General features: G+C 44.2%; 1 protein-coding gene across 1 annotated transcript; it reads left to right on the top strand.

Annotated features, from left to right (window-relative positions):
* The first annotated feature begins 693 nt into the window (after positions 1-693).
* LOC113009376 (alpha-2Db adrenergic receptor-like) lies at positions 694-16,496 on the top strand. The gene is made up of 2 exons (XM_026147671.1): positions 694-1,708; positions 15,184-16,496. The coding sequence occupies exons 1-2, from the start codon at positions 1,382-1,384 to the stop codon at positions 16,327-16,329; spliced, it is 1,473 nt and encodes a 490-aa protein (XP_026003456.1). The 5' UTR covers positions 694-1,381; the 3' UTR covers positions 16,330-16,496.
* The last annotated feature ends 220 nt before the right edge of the window (positions 16,497-16,716 follow it).

Genomic DNA, 16,716 nt, shown 5'->3' with positions numbered 1-16,716 from the left:
CTTTCCACTCTCCCTTTCTCTCTTTGCTTCCTTCACACTCAGTTCCTTACTCCTCCCACTTCCTTCTCTCTTCTTTCTTGAGCCTGTCATAGTTTTCCTCATCTCTTCCTGTCTTCCAGTCTTCACTTGTCTGCTTTGCCCGGTTTTCCTCATCTTCCTGTCCGTTCTTTCCCCTCTGTTTTTTCCCTTTTCTCTGTCTTTATTTTTTCTTACATAACTACTCTTGTTCTTCTCGCCTCTCCTCCCCTCTTCTTCCTGCCATTCATCCTTCCTTTTTCCTCTTTCCTCCACAGGCCCCTGCAGTCTTTCCTTTTTCTACACCTTCTCATTTCTTTTCTGTTTCCTGTTTTGTCTGTTCATCTTTACCCTTCATTTCCCCTCTCCCCTTTCTTTTCTTTTTAACTATCCCTTATTTTCAGTTTCCTCCCAATTCCAGTTCCCCTCTTTCATCTCATCTTCATCTTCTTCTTCTTCTTGCTCTCTCTAGCTTCATTAGTTTCCTTTTCATTCCCCATTCCTATATCTCCCCGTGTTCCCCTTTTCCCTCCTCCCACACTCTCACACTTCATCCATCGTTTCTGTCTCACTCCTTTGCTCTTTCCTTGCCTCTTCTCCTTCAAACACCTCTTCCTCTCTCTCGCTCCTGTCCAAGTCTTTCTTCTTTTCATCTCTCTCTCCTCCTCCTCTCTTCTCTATTCCAGCAGCACCGACTTAGTGAGCAGCAGCGGCAGCAGCGGCAGCAGCACCGTCACTCAGCTCAGCAATAACTCGCATGAAAGTGAGGACCTGCTTTTTTTTCTTGACTCTTTTTTTATTTTTAAAGATTTAATCTTTTCTTTTGAGTATTTTTTTCCCTCCACTTTTCAGCTGCTGGTTGTTTTCCCAGTGCAGCAGAATGAGGGTACCATGCATCCCAAATAGGCTTTCTGTCCTCACTCCAACTAGAGCACGCAGCCATATGCTTGTCTTCGTTCCTTCAGCTCACTGGAGTTAAACAGGTCAGTCTGTAGCTTTTATATAAAATTTAAAAGTGGGGACTTTAGAAGACGGGATTTTCTTAATGAAATTTCTCATGCAAACCCTTCATGTAGTGGCAGAGTGTGTTTGGGCACGACCACTGATATCAAGCTGCATGTTTCAGAGGATAATAGTATGAAATATTCAGGATAGTTATCGTCCTGTGAGAATGACAGAAATCGATTTTTGTCAAGAGACAAATCATCTTTTTTTTTCTTTTTTTTGAAACTTTAATATTTGGAAGTTGGTGAAGATATTTGGGGGACATTTCTGTGTTTTTGCTGTTTTTTTTTTTTGTGACATAAAGACACATGCACTGGTCTTCAGTGAAAATGGAGATCACAACGTCAGTGGTTTAAGCAGGATGGAAGCATCGGAGGCGTTGACGCCTGTAACGGCCACCACGCCGGCCACGTTGATACCAAACTCTTCTCTGGAGAATGTCAGCCAGGCGTCCTCTGGCTCGTCCAGATCTCCTCCTCTACCTCCTCACTCGCAGGTGGCGTCGGTGTTTATCGTGCTGGTGGTCACGGTCATCATCCTGGGGACTGTGGTGGGGAACGTGCTGGTCGTGGTGGCGGTGTTCACCAGTCGAGCCCTGAGGGCACCTCAGAACCTTTTCCTGGTGTCTCTGGCTTCAGCGGACATACTGGTGGCAACTCTGGTCATCCCCTTCTCCCTAGCCAATGAGGTGAGGCGACTGTTTTGTAGTTCCAAGTTCACACAGTTTTCTATGTATTCGGTTCCTGTTCCTTGTCTGTTTACAAACAAGAATTAATAGCTGTATTAGCGCCGATCAGGTCAAATCTCTGAAAGTCCAATAATTTTAGATGTTGTTCAAACTTGGTCTGGAGGTTTCTCTCCATCTCGATTCTTCTCTTGTGAAAAAATACAGTGTTCACTGCACCAACGCAGGGGCTCACCACAGAGCTCCTGCAACGCTGAGTCTGCCGACAGATGAGTAGTCTCTGTGCAGCCCTTTCCTTTCATTTCTCAACATACTGCAGTCTACAATTATTTGATGGTTAAATGAGTTTCACTGGGAGTATCAAGGTTAAGAGAACATGATTTTCTTCATTTTCATTTGAGTATTTATGATTTCCATGATATAAAAAGCCTAAAAAAAAGCTATCCTATTTTTCTCTCTGTCCCCTGCTCATCCTTATTGTCACCCTCAGGGCACCCTCCATTCTCCCCTCTCTCTTCACTTTCATCATCCTCTCACTCTGTGCTCACTGGCTGCTATACAGAATGACCCTCTGCAAGTACCAAGCGTACGGGACTGATCCGAGCCCCGTGAGCTTGCAGCCTTGTGCTGTTTGGTGATGAGGTACATCAGAGGCCAAACCGCATTGATAATGCGTCCTAAGGCACGCCATAATAACAGTAAATCATGTCATCATGTTGATAAATGTTAAGTCCAAACTCAAAATTAAAATTCAAATTTTATTTGTCATGTACACAGTCATACACAGTACGATATGTAGTGAAATGCTTGGACAACTGCTCGTGACCTAAAGAAAACAAAAAAGGAAAAGGCTATGAATAAGATAGGAAATAAATATAAAAATTAAAAAGGGTAAATTTAACTAGGAAGGAATAAAATATAAATTAAGGTTAAAAATGAAATAACTGTATAACACAAATTAGAATGAAGGGTAAATTTAACTGGGAAGAATAAGATAAAATATATAAATTAAAGTTGAAAATAAAATAACTGTACAACAAAATACACAATATAGAACTATATAAGAATGTATGAAGAAATATAAATATAAATAAATATATACACAATAACAGCAGCTGTACAAGTATTAACTGGAAATGAAGAATATAGTGACCAGTGTTGTGCAAAAACAATGTCCAGAAAGTCCAGTGTGTGTGTAAGAACTGTATGTGTGGGTCAGGACTGTGTGGTGGTGTGATTGAGAGACCGTATCGCCTGCGGGAAGAAGCTCCTCCTTAGTCTCTCTGTGTTGGTCTTCAGGGAGCGGAATCGCTTTCCTGACCTCAGCAGAGAGAACAGTCTGTTGTTGGGATGGCTGAGGTCCTTCACGATCTTCCTGGCCTTGGTCCGGCACCGCCTGCTGTAGATTGAGTGCAGGTCAGGGAGCTCGGAGCGGATGGTGCGCTCAGCTGATCGCACAACCCTCTGTAGAGCTCGTCTGTCCTGCATGGTGCTGTTCCCGAACCAGGTTAAGATGTTTCCCGTCAGGATGCTCTCTATGGTGCACGAGTAAAAGTTCCTGAGCACCTTGGAGGGCAGTTGGAAGTCTCTCCAGCGTCTGAGGTGGTAGAGACACTGACGGGCCTTTTTCACCACGGTGTTGATGTGACAGGACCATGACAGGTCCTGCGTGATGTGAACTCCGAGGTATTTGAAGCTGTCCACTCTCTCCACTGGGCACTCGTTGATGACGGGGGTCTGGTAGTTCCTCTCCTGCTTAGTGCTGAAGTCCACTATCAGCTCCTTTGTCTTACTGACGTTTAGAAGGAGGTTGTTCCTCTGGCACCAGTTCTCCAGATTCCTAATCTCCTTCAGGTAGGCCGTCTCGTTGTTATCAGAGATCAGGCCCACCACGACGGTGTCGTCAGCAAACTTGATGATGGTGGTGGAGCTGGTAGTGGCCACACAGTCATATGTGTACAAAGAGTACAGCAGGGGGCTCAGAACACACCCCTGGGGGGCTCCAGTGCTGAGAGTGGTGGAGGCTGAGACATGTCCGCCCATCCTTACTGCCTGTGGTCTGCCAGTTAGGAAGTTGGAGATCCACTGACACATAGATGAGCTGAGTCCCAGATGCTCCAGCTTGGTGGTGAGTGTGGAGGGAATTATGGTGTTAAATGCAGAGCTGTAGTCTATGAAGAGCATTTTAACATAATTCCCCCTTCTAGTGTCCAAGTGAGTGAGTGATGTGTGGAGGAGATGAGAGATGGCATCGTCTGTGGAACGATTTGGACGGTAAGCGAACTGTAGTGGGTCCAGTGTGTCTGGTAGTGAAGAAATGATGAAGTCTCTGACCAGGCGTTCAAAGCACTTCATCACTACTGAGGTGAGGGCTACAGGGCGATAGTCATTGAGAGAAGCAGGGTGGGGTTTCTTCGGGACAGGAACAATGATGGACTCTTTGAAGCATGTGGGGATCACCGACTGAGATAAAGAGATGTTGAATATCTCAGTGAACACAGGAGCTAGCTGGTATGCGCAGTCTCTGAGGATATGACCTGGGATGCCGTCTGGTCCTGCTGCTTTCCTGGTGTTCACTCTCTTGAAGGCTCTCCTTACTTCATGCTCGGAGATGACGAGCACGTTTCCATTAGCGCTGCTAGCACTAGCATTGTTGGAGTTCTTAGCTGCAGCCTCGAAGCGAGCAAAGAAAGTGTTCAGCTCGTCTGCCAGAGTCACGGCCGCGTTCGTCATACCGGTTGTTGGTGCTTTATAGTCCGTTATTGTCCTTAGTCCCCGCCACAGGCTCCTAGAGTCACTCTGTTGGAGTTGTGACTCTAGTTTCCTCCCATAGCGCTGCTTCGCCTCTTTCACCGCCCTCCGCACGTTATATGACGCGGCTTTGTACGGGTCCATGTCCCCCGTCGTGAGTCCCGTGTTGTAGGCAGCGGAGCGGGATCTCAGAGCGTCGCTTCCCTTTGTTCTCCCTCAAGATCTCACTCGGCCAGCTCGGATCCGGAGTTAAAAACTTCGAATTGTGAGTACATTGTATACCAATAGAAACAAGAGTGTCACTGTCATACCTAATGTACCCAATAGTGATGATTTTGCCGATTTAGAAACGCTGAAAACTAACTTAAAAAACAAAGACAAAGAAAAAGTGGTCGGAGCAGTCGTGACGGTGTTCCAGATCTACTGGCGTTTAGATCAACTGGCGTTGGTCGAACAGATGTGTGGCAGTCTTGCGTTTCAGTAGTTCCTACCGACAAACCAGCAAAAAAACGCCAAATGTGTCATCTGTGACACTTGTGAGGTTGTCTCAAACACACTCTGTCAGTCTTGATGCTGTTGAACAACAAAATGTTTAAAAATGTGGCGAGTTTACCTGGTGATATCCTCATGCACGACGCGATCGCAAAAACAGCAAACAAGTAACACCACGCCGTTGTTGTTCACAGGACAGCAAGAGTAAACGATCGGGAGACTCTTGTCGTCGTTATCGTTCCCCTCGCACGGTTTATTTCTCCGAATTCAGCGTTTTTGCTTCACAACTAAAGCGAGCAGTTTACTTTGTGCACTAACATGGAGTCGAGTCAACCAGCGCCACCTCTGGCCAAGTGCCACAGCCTACAGCCAGATCAACCTGTGACACATCTGCACCACGTTTGAATCAGTGTCATGCACATTTGTACCTTTCAATTGTCTCTGTTTGTGCGTCATGCAAATAAACCTTTGAAAAGAATGAAATGATATCATATATTCCTTATTGGCCTACATTTGTTCAAAATCCCAAATTATATACACAAAGTCATAGAAATCACCACTCCAATTGGTCATCATGATTTTGATATTCTCTTTTTCCATAACAATGAAATACACCTTGGACAAATATGACACATCAATATTTCATTAGTGTTGTCACGTCACATCCTGTAAGCATCGTTTGTCTGTGTCTTTTCCCTGGAAATTAATATTTCCAGCCAATATAGGCAATCCATCAACATGGCTGGAGTTATATACAGTCTGTATAAGTGTGGTTAATCTAATGAACATTTGTAAGGAGATGGCAGTTACTTTGAATTCACAGCAGTTACACAGTGATTAGTAATAAACAGAGCCAGTGAGAGTGAGTGGATTTAAGAAAGTCAGTGACTCAGGTGTGTCGCTTGGTTTGTCATCTGTTTGTGAGACTGGAGGAGACGTAGAAATCCTTTGTTTTAAATCTTAGTTAGGAAGATTCCTGTTTGAAAACAAGCACTTTCTGTGAGGAATGCAAGAAGTACATCTGCAGAAAGCACATTTTGTCCATCATGTGGACAAAATTGAAAATGTTGAGCATTGAAAAACTGAGAACGTTGGGCAAGTTCAAAAGAAATGTGTTTGTAAGAACGAAAAACCAAATTGTTCCTAAAATAGTTATGGAAAGTCTAACTGTTGTATGTCTGTGTTCTACATGTTTATCTAATCGAAAATAAAGGTGCTATTGTTTTATTGCAGTTTTTGGATAATTCTGAGTGGATTTACACAGTACGGGTCAAAATGACCCGCAACAAAATCAATGTCATTTTTTTGTTCTTCAACATAATACAAGGGTTAATTTCCAAAACTTGCTTATGATCTTCAATTTGTAGCAGATCCACTATCACACAGCAGCTGGAGCAGTCTCCAATGGAGGTCAGTCCACTACTACCACAGCCTACTACTAGATTAACTTGTGACACATCTGCACCTGCTGCTATGATCACATTGAGTAGAGGCTGAGTGGCTGCACTTACCCCTGGTACATCCAAATCTACCCACAAACATGTTGAAAGATGCAATGGCAGCAATGTGGATTGTCAACACTAAAAACAATCAGTAAGCAAAGACAACAGGGATCACTTTTTTCTGTTTATTTAGCACCCACAACATTTGTCCACAACACTGTGTGGTACCACTTTCCACAGAAGGTGCATTCAATCTGCAAGATTGAATGAGATTGTCAGAGTCATTGTCTGACTGTTTATTACTAATCACCTGCAGTACATTCACAGTAACTGCCATCTCCTTACAAATGTTTATTAGATTAACCACACTTATACAGACTGTATATAACAACCAACTCTGAAATGTTCGTTTGCAGAGGGAAGACACAGGCAGACTATGCTAACGACATGTGATGTTACAACACTAATGAAATATTGATGTGTCATATTTGTCCAAGGTGTATTTCATTGTTATGGAAAAAGAGAATATCAAAATCATGATGACCAATTGGAGTGGTGATTTCTATGACTTTGTGTATATAATTTGGGATTTTGAACAAATGTAGGCCAATAAGGAATATATGATATCATTTCATTCTTTTCAAAGGTTTATTTGCATGACGCACAAACAGAGACAATTGAAAGGTACAAATGTGCATGACACTGATTCAAACGTGGTGCAGATGTGTCACAGGTTGATCTGGCTGTAGGCTGTGGCACTTGGCCAGAGGTGGCGCTGGTTGACTCGACTCCATGTTAGTGCACAAAGTAAACTGCTCGCTTTAGTTGTGAAGCAAAAACGCTGAATTCGGAGAAATAAACCGTGCGAGGGGAACGATAACGACGACAAGAGTCTCCCGATCGTTTACTCTTGCTGTCCTGTGAACAACAACGGCGTGGTGTTACTTGTTTGCTGTTTTTGCGATCGCGTCGTGCATGAGGATATCACCAGGTAAACTCGCCACATTTTTAAACATTTTGTTGTTCAACAGCATCAAGACTGACGGAGTGTGTTTGAGACAACCTCACAAGTGTCACAGATGACACATTTGGCGTTTTTTTGCTGGTTTGTCGGTAGGAACTACTGAAACGCAAGACTGCCACACATCTGTTCGACCAACGCCAGTTGATCTAAACGCCAGTAGATCTGGAACAACGGCAGCCGACCTCACCAGCGCCATTCTTGTTTATAAAACAATATTTACAGTATGTTAAAATATGTTGGCCTGATTTAGGCGTATGACAGGTGCAATCATACGACATAGAACAGCTAATAAGGACACTGGTCTTGCAGGAGTTATTTAGTAATACATAATAACTCCCGATGGCATTCATTAGAGTACACAAAAGCTCACTTCCCTCAGAGCGGGTCACCATATAATACAGCTTAGTGCTTCTTGCGTTGCTACGTTTTCAGCTGAAGCCGCGATCAATACAAATGACTGCTTGGAGTAAGGTGTAGCTGCCAGTACAGCCCAGTACCAGTCAGACTGTGCTGTGGACTCAACTATTCTGCATCATTTGTAAGCCTCCACTATTTTTTTTTTAAATTAAAGTCCAGTCACCCAATAAATTTATTTAGGCAATTTATTTTTTTGGAATTAAAAAAAGCTTTTTGTCATGGTCCAAGAAAACCCAGCATTTTGCTTCTCTTACTCTGAAGGTACTTCGTCTCATGTGTTGTGTTTAGCTTTGCGTCTTCTGTCTCCAGCTGAGTTCCCCATGTGTTTCCTGTTCCCTTGTTGTTCCCTGTCTAAGCTCTTTGTTTCCTTCTGTCCGGCGTTGCGATCTCCCTCATGGTTGTGTGAGTCTCTGTGTGTTCAGTTCATTAGATTTTCCAGTTTAGTTTTGTACAGTTTATTCCTGTGTTTGAGTCTCGCCTATGAGTCTGCCTTTGGGTCCTTTCCTGCCTGCAGCACACAGCCGATCATGACACTTTTCATCCCAGCATTTCAACGTGCCCTCCTACCATTGTGACAAAGTCTGTCCCATTTTCCGCTCCATTACCGCGAGATTGCATCAAATAGGAATCTCATACCCAAGTAGCTCATCTGTTTGAAATGACCCTCAAAGTCTGTGATGTTCAAGAAACCTGATTGGGATCATTTGCATATCCTGCTGTAAGCAGCCATCAGAAGATGTGTACACTGTGGCTGTAAAGAGATAGACATGGTCAGCAACAATATTCAGGTGGGCTGTGGTATTTAAATGACGCACAGCTGGTAAAGAGCCAAAGTGTGCCAAGAAAATATCTCCCATCACCGCCATAAGTACCTCGAACCACTTATTCAAGGCAGGATGGATCTATGCTTTCATGTCGTTTCAGCAGAAATCCAGACTCATGAGATCAGGCAACATTTGTCCAACCTTTTATTGTTCACTTCGGTGAGCCTTTGCAAACTGCTCTTAGCTGACAGGATTAGCACTTGGTGTGGTCTTCTGCTGCTGTGGCCCAAGCCCAGTGTATGATGCATTCATAGATGCTCTTCTGCACACTTTGGTTGTAATGAGTCGTTGTTTGAGTTACTGTTCCCCTCCTCTGAGCTGTCTCCTCTGGGAAAGACAAAGATTTTTTTTTTTTCTAGAGAACTGCCACTAACTGGATGTTTTGTCTTTTTCCTGCCATTCTTTGTGAACTCTATAGATGCTTGTGTGGAAAAATTCCAGTAGATCAACAGTTTCTGAAATACTCAGTTTTCTTTTCTTTCCTTTCTCTCCCGTTCTGATGCTTGGTTGGACCTTCAGTGCAGTGCAATGATATGCACTACACTGAATAATTTACTGTAACACAAACACATATTTATTCATATTCAGTGCTGATGTACACAGTAACATATTTTTTAGAAATGTGCATTACTAATTTTGAATCACTTCGCCTCTGTCAGTGCACCCCAGGGCGGCTGTGGCTACAATGTAGCTTGCCATCACCAGTGTGTGAATGTGTGTGTGAATGGGTGGATGACTGGTTGTGTAAAGTGCTTTGGGGTCCTTAGGGACTAGAAAAGCGCTATACACATACAGGCCATTTACCATTTACCATTCACTTAAAGCTGGATTACCTCACAGGGGTGTCTAAGGAGCTTGGAAAGAAAAGTGTCTGGACTTCTTTAAGTTGCTTGAAGACGTTTCACCTATCATCCGAGAAGCTTCTTCAGTTCTAGGGTCAAAAGGTGGAGAGTCCCAGAGTTAAACCCTGTAGGACTGTCCCCCCCAAGAGGGCCAAAGGACCCCCTAATGATCCTCTACCTAATCACACGATCCATGGTGTGAAAGCGGGTGTGGGTCACAATCAGCCAAGGTTTCAGGTGAACCCGCTGTGAAACTTAGCCCCAACCTATCATGTTGTTTTCTGAGGTCAATCTGGGACTCTCCAGCATTTGACCTGAAGAAGCTTCTCGGATGAGAGGTGAAACGTCTTCAAGCAACTTAAAGAACTCCAGACGCTTTTCTTTCCAAGCTCCTTAGACTACGATGACCTGGATGACTGAGAACCTTCACAGACTCACGAGGGTGTCCACCTTCACACCTCAAAGAAAAAAGCTGTAACAACTGGGAATCCTCCACTGAGTCTTCTAAATTAAGTCATGTGAAATGTTCACACCAGTGTGTGAATGGGTGGATGACTGAATGTAGTGTAAAGCACTTTGGGGTCCTTAGGGACTAAGTAAAGCGCTTTACAAATACAGGCCATTTACCATATTTACCATTCACTTGGATAAATGACAAATAGAAAAAGGGCAGCTTGTGGTTTTTTTAATCACTGCGATTAAAACGCCAACAAAAGAAAGCAGTGTAGTGGAAGATATAGTGAAGCCTTTAGTTTACTTATAAAGACTGATCCAAGGACTGTGAATCACATGGTGCAGACCTTTTTACATATTTTCTATTAGCAGGCTTTTAGGCTTTCAGTGACACTGGGGAAACACTGGTAGGAGACCACAGCATGACCAGTAATGCAACTGTGTGAAAATGAACTGGTTGCTTTTGAAATGAATGCTTCGAAGTTGGAGACCAGGTCTACAGCTGCTGTTCAAAGTGACTTTAGTACCTCAAAATTGCAATGCAATAACAATAAGTACTTTATTCATCTTTTCATGGCTAAAGATGAAAATAAATACTTAAGAAAAAAATCCTGATTGAGGTTGTCATAATTCATGCATGACAGGGTTAAAGGAACCCTCCAGCATTGGGCCAAAAACATGCACTGCATGCACATAAAGACTGCATCACAATGAAGCCGGGGGTAAATATGTGGGGTGGGAGCTTCTGGTGCTGAATTTTTGAATTAGTATCCAGGTGTGGATCAAGAGAAGCATTTCCATCCACTTGTTTTTAAAAATGCATTTCCGATTTGACCTTGCAATACCCAGAAGGAAAACAGACATTTTCAAAACATTTGAAGCATGCAGAAGAAACAAATACATGATATATAATGCACAAAACATACATGAATGTATGTAATGTTCACAGCAGCTTCTGCTCTGCTGCTGAGACACAAGAAACGTTGAAGACATTTCTCCATTTTTTACTCTTTGATTAAAGCACATTGAATCAAATCATATCCTTCCCTCATCTCCTTGTAATAATTGCAGCCTGCGGAAGTGTGAGCCCCATCAGCTGTTTATGGCAACAAATTTACTTCATCCATCCATTCAGTTTCTACTTCTTAACGGGGTCTGCATGTTGAGGGCAGCAGCAAAGATGCCCTGACACCCCCTCCAGCTCTTCTGGGGAGATACTAAGGCCCAGCTCAGAGTCCGTCTCTTCAGCGTGTCCTGGATCTGTCCTGGGGTCTCCTTCTAAAACACGTCACAACAGGAACACCCATGAGGCATCCCAGTAGGATGCCCGAAGCACCTCGTGGCTTTGACTGATCTCCTCGTCTTATCTCTAAGGCTGAGCCCCGACACAAGAAGCTCAATCTCTGTGATTGGATTCTTTCAGGTGCATTCACCTAAGCACACAGCTTTCTTGTCACCACAAAAGACCGACACATAAATTCACTCATGCTCATACATTTGCATAAAGGTCATGGATGGAATTATTTCCTAGATTTTCTCGAACACCGATGGGGATTGAGCGCAGTGTGTGAAATTAAAGCTGGGATTGAGCAGTCTGAATGTTGACGCTCTGAGGTCAGGGACAACTCTAACCCTAACCCCAGGAAATCAGCAGGCTTTGTGTTTATTGAAAGGCAAAGTCTTGGCAGACCTGGAACAAAGACATGATCGCTTTGCTGACACGCAGCAAAAGCTAATCACATATTTACCAAAACATCAATTTTGTTGTTTTTTTTTTAAAGTGTAGTGTTCGGTTAGAGCGAGGGTCAGGATCACCGCCTTCAGTACGCTGATGTAGACCTCAGAGGGTTATCGATTCCTCCTGTGACTGAGGAAGTAGAGCAGGTCATCTACTACACCAAAGGTCAATTATTGGAGCTGAGCCTCATCCAATCCTTAATGGGCAAGGTAATGTACCAAACCCCCGATGCATCTCTCAGATTGTGAGTGTGCATGTGTGTGTGAGGGTTAGTTAGAAAGGTCTTAAAGGGATCGAATGATGCATCGTGGGTATGGGAGCATGTGGCTTGTTGTGAAAACCCCTGAGTTTGCAGGAAAAACCTGTATAAGTAATACCAGTGAGTACTGAAACATGTGCTGGGTGCAAACACACAGAGGTGCCTGTTGGTGTAACTTCAGGTACATTTTTAATATCATTATTTTTGGTGGTGGACGTGTGGATTTTTTTTATTCACGTTAGAGAGAATGCTCTTTTTGCAGAATCTCATAAACCCATGTTATTTACAACAGAACATAGAAACCATCAAATGGTTCAATTGAGAAAATGAAGCATTTTGAGTCATTTTGTTTTTGATGGTAATAACACAAAACAGCTAAAGATGCTCACACGGAGCCATGGTTACCACAGTCTAACATCTCCCATCTTTGAAACATCGGTCAGTAAATGTTTGGGAACTAAAGGGACAGTTGCTGCAGGAAGACGAGTGTTGACCCATTCTTGTTGGATAGAGGATCCTAATAAAATAAGATGTCCGTCTCACAGGAAGTAACAAAGGTCAAACCGACCATTAGGGCTAATTTACCGCTACAGAGTAGCCGACGATCTGGCGAAGAGTGAAGGTCTGAGCTGCTCCTTAAGTACTGCCGATGACCTGCAGGTGAGGAGAGGCAGGCGAGGTAGACAGGAAGTAGAAAAAACACACCTTACACACCTACGGACAGCCTGGACCATGATATTATCACTGAGTAACTGAGCGGGGAAGCCCAGTCATGGCTGATATGGAGAAGCGTTCATGTTTTACTTGGAAGTGTTTGTTGTCCTTTGAGCTGGAAACATGAAATGAATTTGAACGTCTTACTGAGTAATGAAGAGACGCTCTCTGGCATTCTGCATGAAAACGTGTGAGAAGTAGACTGTCAACATCTTGGCTTGTTAAAAAACGTGACAGATAATTCTGAACAATTTAATTAATTGTTTCCCCTCGCTCAAGTTCGGAGGCACCTGTTTGATGTGTAGCTGCTGAATCCACTCTGATGTTCTCCTCTGCTCTCAGCAATAACTACCTGGTGCTTTGTTCCTGCTTTTCTTTAGCTATTATTCCTTGAAATGATCCTGCAGCTGTATTGTGTTAGACATGGCTTCATATCTGTAGTACTTTCTGTTCCTTCCTGCTCAGGTCTTTGTATTCACTCTCACACCACCGTCATCCTGGTACTTTGAGCCGTCTTTAGTCTCCTACTTAACTGGTTACATTGTAACTAGTTCTTACCTAGTCTCGTCTGCTACTTCTTTCTTCAGCTGAAGGATGGGTGGAGTTATGAGGGGAGTTATTGGGGGTGTCCAAATTCATGGGCTGCATCCAGGTCGATTACATCACAGCGACGCGATGAAGGCGGTCCAAATTTGCGTCCTCCTTTTCCCCAGATTTGAAGGATGGGTCGGGTGTATCCCTCGTGGGATTCATAGCGTGGCTCAGACGGCCAATTCCAGTTTCCAACAATGGCGGCAGCTACTTAGTTTTAATATTACTCTTATTACTCTTTCTGGGTCACAAAATAAACTTTTAAGATATTTTCAAGTGAAAATGTTGCTGTGTAAACTTCAAATCACATATTTGTAAAAGTGCTCAGACGTTTTTGGAGACGTCTGTTACCCACCAGCTCAATAGCTTGCCGGGGGTTCAAGGCTCGCTAGAGCCGGCGAGAACGGCGAAGTCCCGGCAAATCGTTTTCAGACCCCTGCGGTCTTTCACTACTCAGGTTAAACATGATACATAAGTCACTTAGATAACTTAAAAATGTTATTGGCTAGACCGTCCAATTTCACAGCCACTCACTTCTGGCCTACCTGGCCTTCGGAGGACCCGGCCCACGTAGACTGCGAAGGCCGGGTCCTCAGGAAGATGCAGCCTCTGAATTTGGACACGGCTATTGTACCAGGTACTCTGACAAGGAAAAGAGATGAGACTGGAGAGAACACAAAGAAACTGCACTAATATGTAGACTTACCAGTTAACTACCAAGCCCTTATTTTAACCGTCTAGCATGGCTTATGTTCCCTGCTGATGGATGGTCATGGTTACAGTGGTCTTTGATGTTGTTGTCTTGGACTGCAGTTGGTGGAGATGAGAAGGGGGCCATTCTAACCATCAACCACACGGTGCTTCGCTAGGCACTCGGAGGCTAATGAACAGAACAAGGAGTACAGGCTCCAGCTGCAGTCCAACATGTTGGAGTCTTTCAATGTGACGGGAGACTCACTGGAGAGACAGACGATTGTACTAATCTATTAATTATTAGAAGTTAGGCAATTTACAGAAAAGGCATTTCATAAAATGAGATGTTTGCAACACTTTTAAAGTGCGCTTGTGTCTTGTGTATAAATGGAATCTGTGAGAAATGTTGAGCTTACACCTCAGTCTACGGCTGAGTGCTTATCTTCATAACTGTTTATCTGTTCTTGAAGCCAGCTTCACCCCGCCGCCTGAAATTCAAGAAGTACGATGTTCAAAGAAAAACGATGGAATATTCCATGGTGATCCTTCCATATAAAGATTTACAGTTTAACAACAATAGTGTTGAAATGAAACTACTGATTTGTGCTCCTGGACTTTTGTGGCTTTCCCTCCCATTTATCTCGCTGTCTGTCTTTCTGTTTACTGCACTTAAAGATCCTGCTGTATTCTGTTATTTCAGTCTGCCACAGCTATGATCAGCAGCTTGAAAAGTAAGAAGAACTGTTGGCCCAGTTTTAGGAATTGCTGTTTATGATTGTGTGCTGTGCAAATAAAAACAGTCAATTTATTTTAACCCTCATCTAACATGCAGGCTCATTTCACACCTCTAAATCGATAAACTAGGAGTGCAACAGGGTAACATGTGCTACTTTTTGTTTTTACCAAGCAGGTCATAAAAAACTGAAGTACATGAGGGCAGATGAAAAGGGACATTGGAAAAGGACAGACTTGGTGCTAGCAGAAGCTGGGGGGGGGGTTGATGAATATTTCTGGGAAAAGATTACTGTTTTGAACTGGCTGGAGGAAGACCAGAGCAGCAGCTGCCGTAAGAGCCTCCAGAGTAAAAAAGCAGCAGCCAGTGTGGCAGTTATGAGGTTTTGACAGAATATTTATACTGCAGTGAAATATTCGATTAAGCGATTCCCTGCTGACAGATGCTGATTGAGGAATAAGCACTTTTCTTCGTACACGTCTTAATCACTTTGTCCTCCTTCCAGGTCATGGGCTACTGGTACTTTGGTTCCACCTGGTGCTCCTTCTACCTGGCTCTGGACGTCCTCTTTTGCACTTCCTCCATTGTCCACCTGTGTGCCATCAGCCTTGACCGATACTGGTCCGTCACCAAAGCGGTGAGCTACAACCGCAAACGTACTCCCCGGCGGATCAAAACGATGATCAGCATCGTGTGGCTCATATCTATTGTCATCTCGTCCCCACCGCTGCTAATGACCCACAAAGAGGATCTGGGGACGTACGGGGAGAATAACACGCACACACAGGAGTGTCTCCTCAACAACCAGACATGGTACATCCTCTCCTCCTGCCTGGTGTCCTTCTTCGCCCCGGGAGTCATCATGATACTCGTTTACTGTAAGATATACCGCGTTGCTAAGCAGCGGGCCTCCACCGTGTTCGTGGCGAAGAACGTGATGGAGCGGCAGCCGTCGCAGTCCGAGACGTGTTTCGTGGGCACGTCCAGGGTTTGCCAAAGGAAGGGCTGTCCTCAGTATGAGCTGGACAGCCCGCGGCCCCCCGCCCGACACAGTTCTTCCAACATCGACAGCAACAGCAGCACTCACAGGAGAGGAGAGCTGGATGAGATCGACTTAGAGGAACGGAGCTGCCAAGGTGAAATAAAAACATCCTTGTCCTTTTCCTCATCGCTCCGCTTCCCCAGGAGAGGCGGTGGGAGGATGAAAACAGATGAGGGAAAGGACGCGGAGGGAGCAGCAAACAGTTTGAAACCCCCTCCTTCTGTGCCCCCTCCTTCCTGTGCCTCCATATCGTGGGCATCATCGGACCACGGCTCCAACCATTTCCTTCTCCCGTCTCCGGTGCCCGTCCGCAGCAGACACGCGTCTCTATCCAAAAACAAAGTGGCTCAAATGAGGGAGAAGCGCTTCACATTTGTCCTGGCAGTGGTGATGGGCGTATTTGTCCTCTGCTGGTTCCCGTTTTTCTTCACTTACAGCCTCCACGCTGTCTGCAGGGAGAACTGCATCATCCCTGATACTCTCTTCAACCTCTTCTTCTGGATCGGGTACTGCAACAGCTGCCTGAACCCCATCATCTACACCATTTTTAACAGAGACTTCAGAAGGGCCTTCAAGAAGATTTTATTCCAGACTCATAAACGAACCTAAGATGTCTGAGCGTGTGTGTGTGAGCGCACACACTGACACGCATTAAAACGCAATTGTGGACACGCAGTTTTAACCCTGTTTTCCACTGTGCTGTCATATCGACATTAAAGGGCTTGTCATACAGCCGGAGCATTGATTCATTATTCAACCACTCACTAATTTATTAAATCATCACTTTCTATTCTTGTGTAAACCCACAGAGGAAGATGATTAAAGGCAGGTGTTTCTGCCTCCTTGATGCAATAACAGTTCAACATCACAACCTGGATTGTGCCTGAACTTGAATGTTAATTAGAGGAAAACGTCCACGGGGCAGCGAACAACGTCCCCGTGGTTCTTCCATGTCTGTAGCAAGCAGGCAGACTGCCTCTGCAATCCTGTTATTGA

Source organism: Astatotilapia calliptera, chromosome 1, assembly GCF_900246225.1.
Source record: "Astatotilapia calliptera chromosome 1, fAstCal1.2, whole genome shotgun sequence".
Classification (NCBI taxonomy): Eukaryota; Metazoa; Chordata; class Actinopteri; order Cichliformes; family Cichlidae; genus Astatotilapia; species Astatotilapia calliptera.
This window is presented reverse-complemented; position numbering and strand designations above follow the sequence as displayed.

Coding starts and splice junctions, on each gene's coding strand:
- LOC113009376 (XM_026147671.1), top strand. CDS start 1,382: ATGGAAGCATCGGAGGCGTTGACGCCTGTAACGGCCACCACGCCGGCC. Junction 1,709..15,183: donor CCTTCTCCCTAGCCAATGAG/GTGAGGCGACTG, acceptor TCCTCCTTCCAG/GTCATGGGCTACTGGTACTT.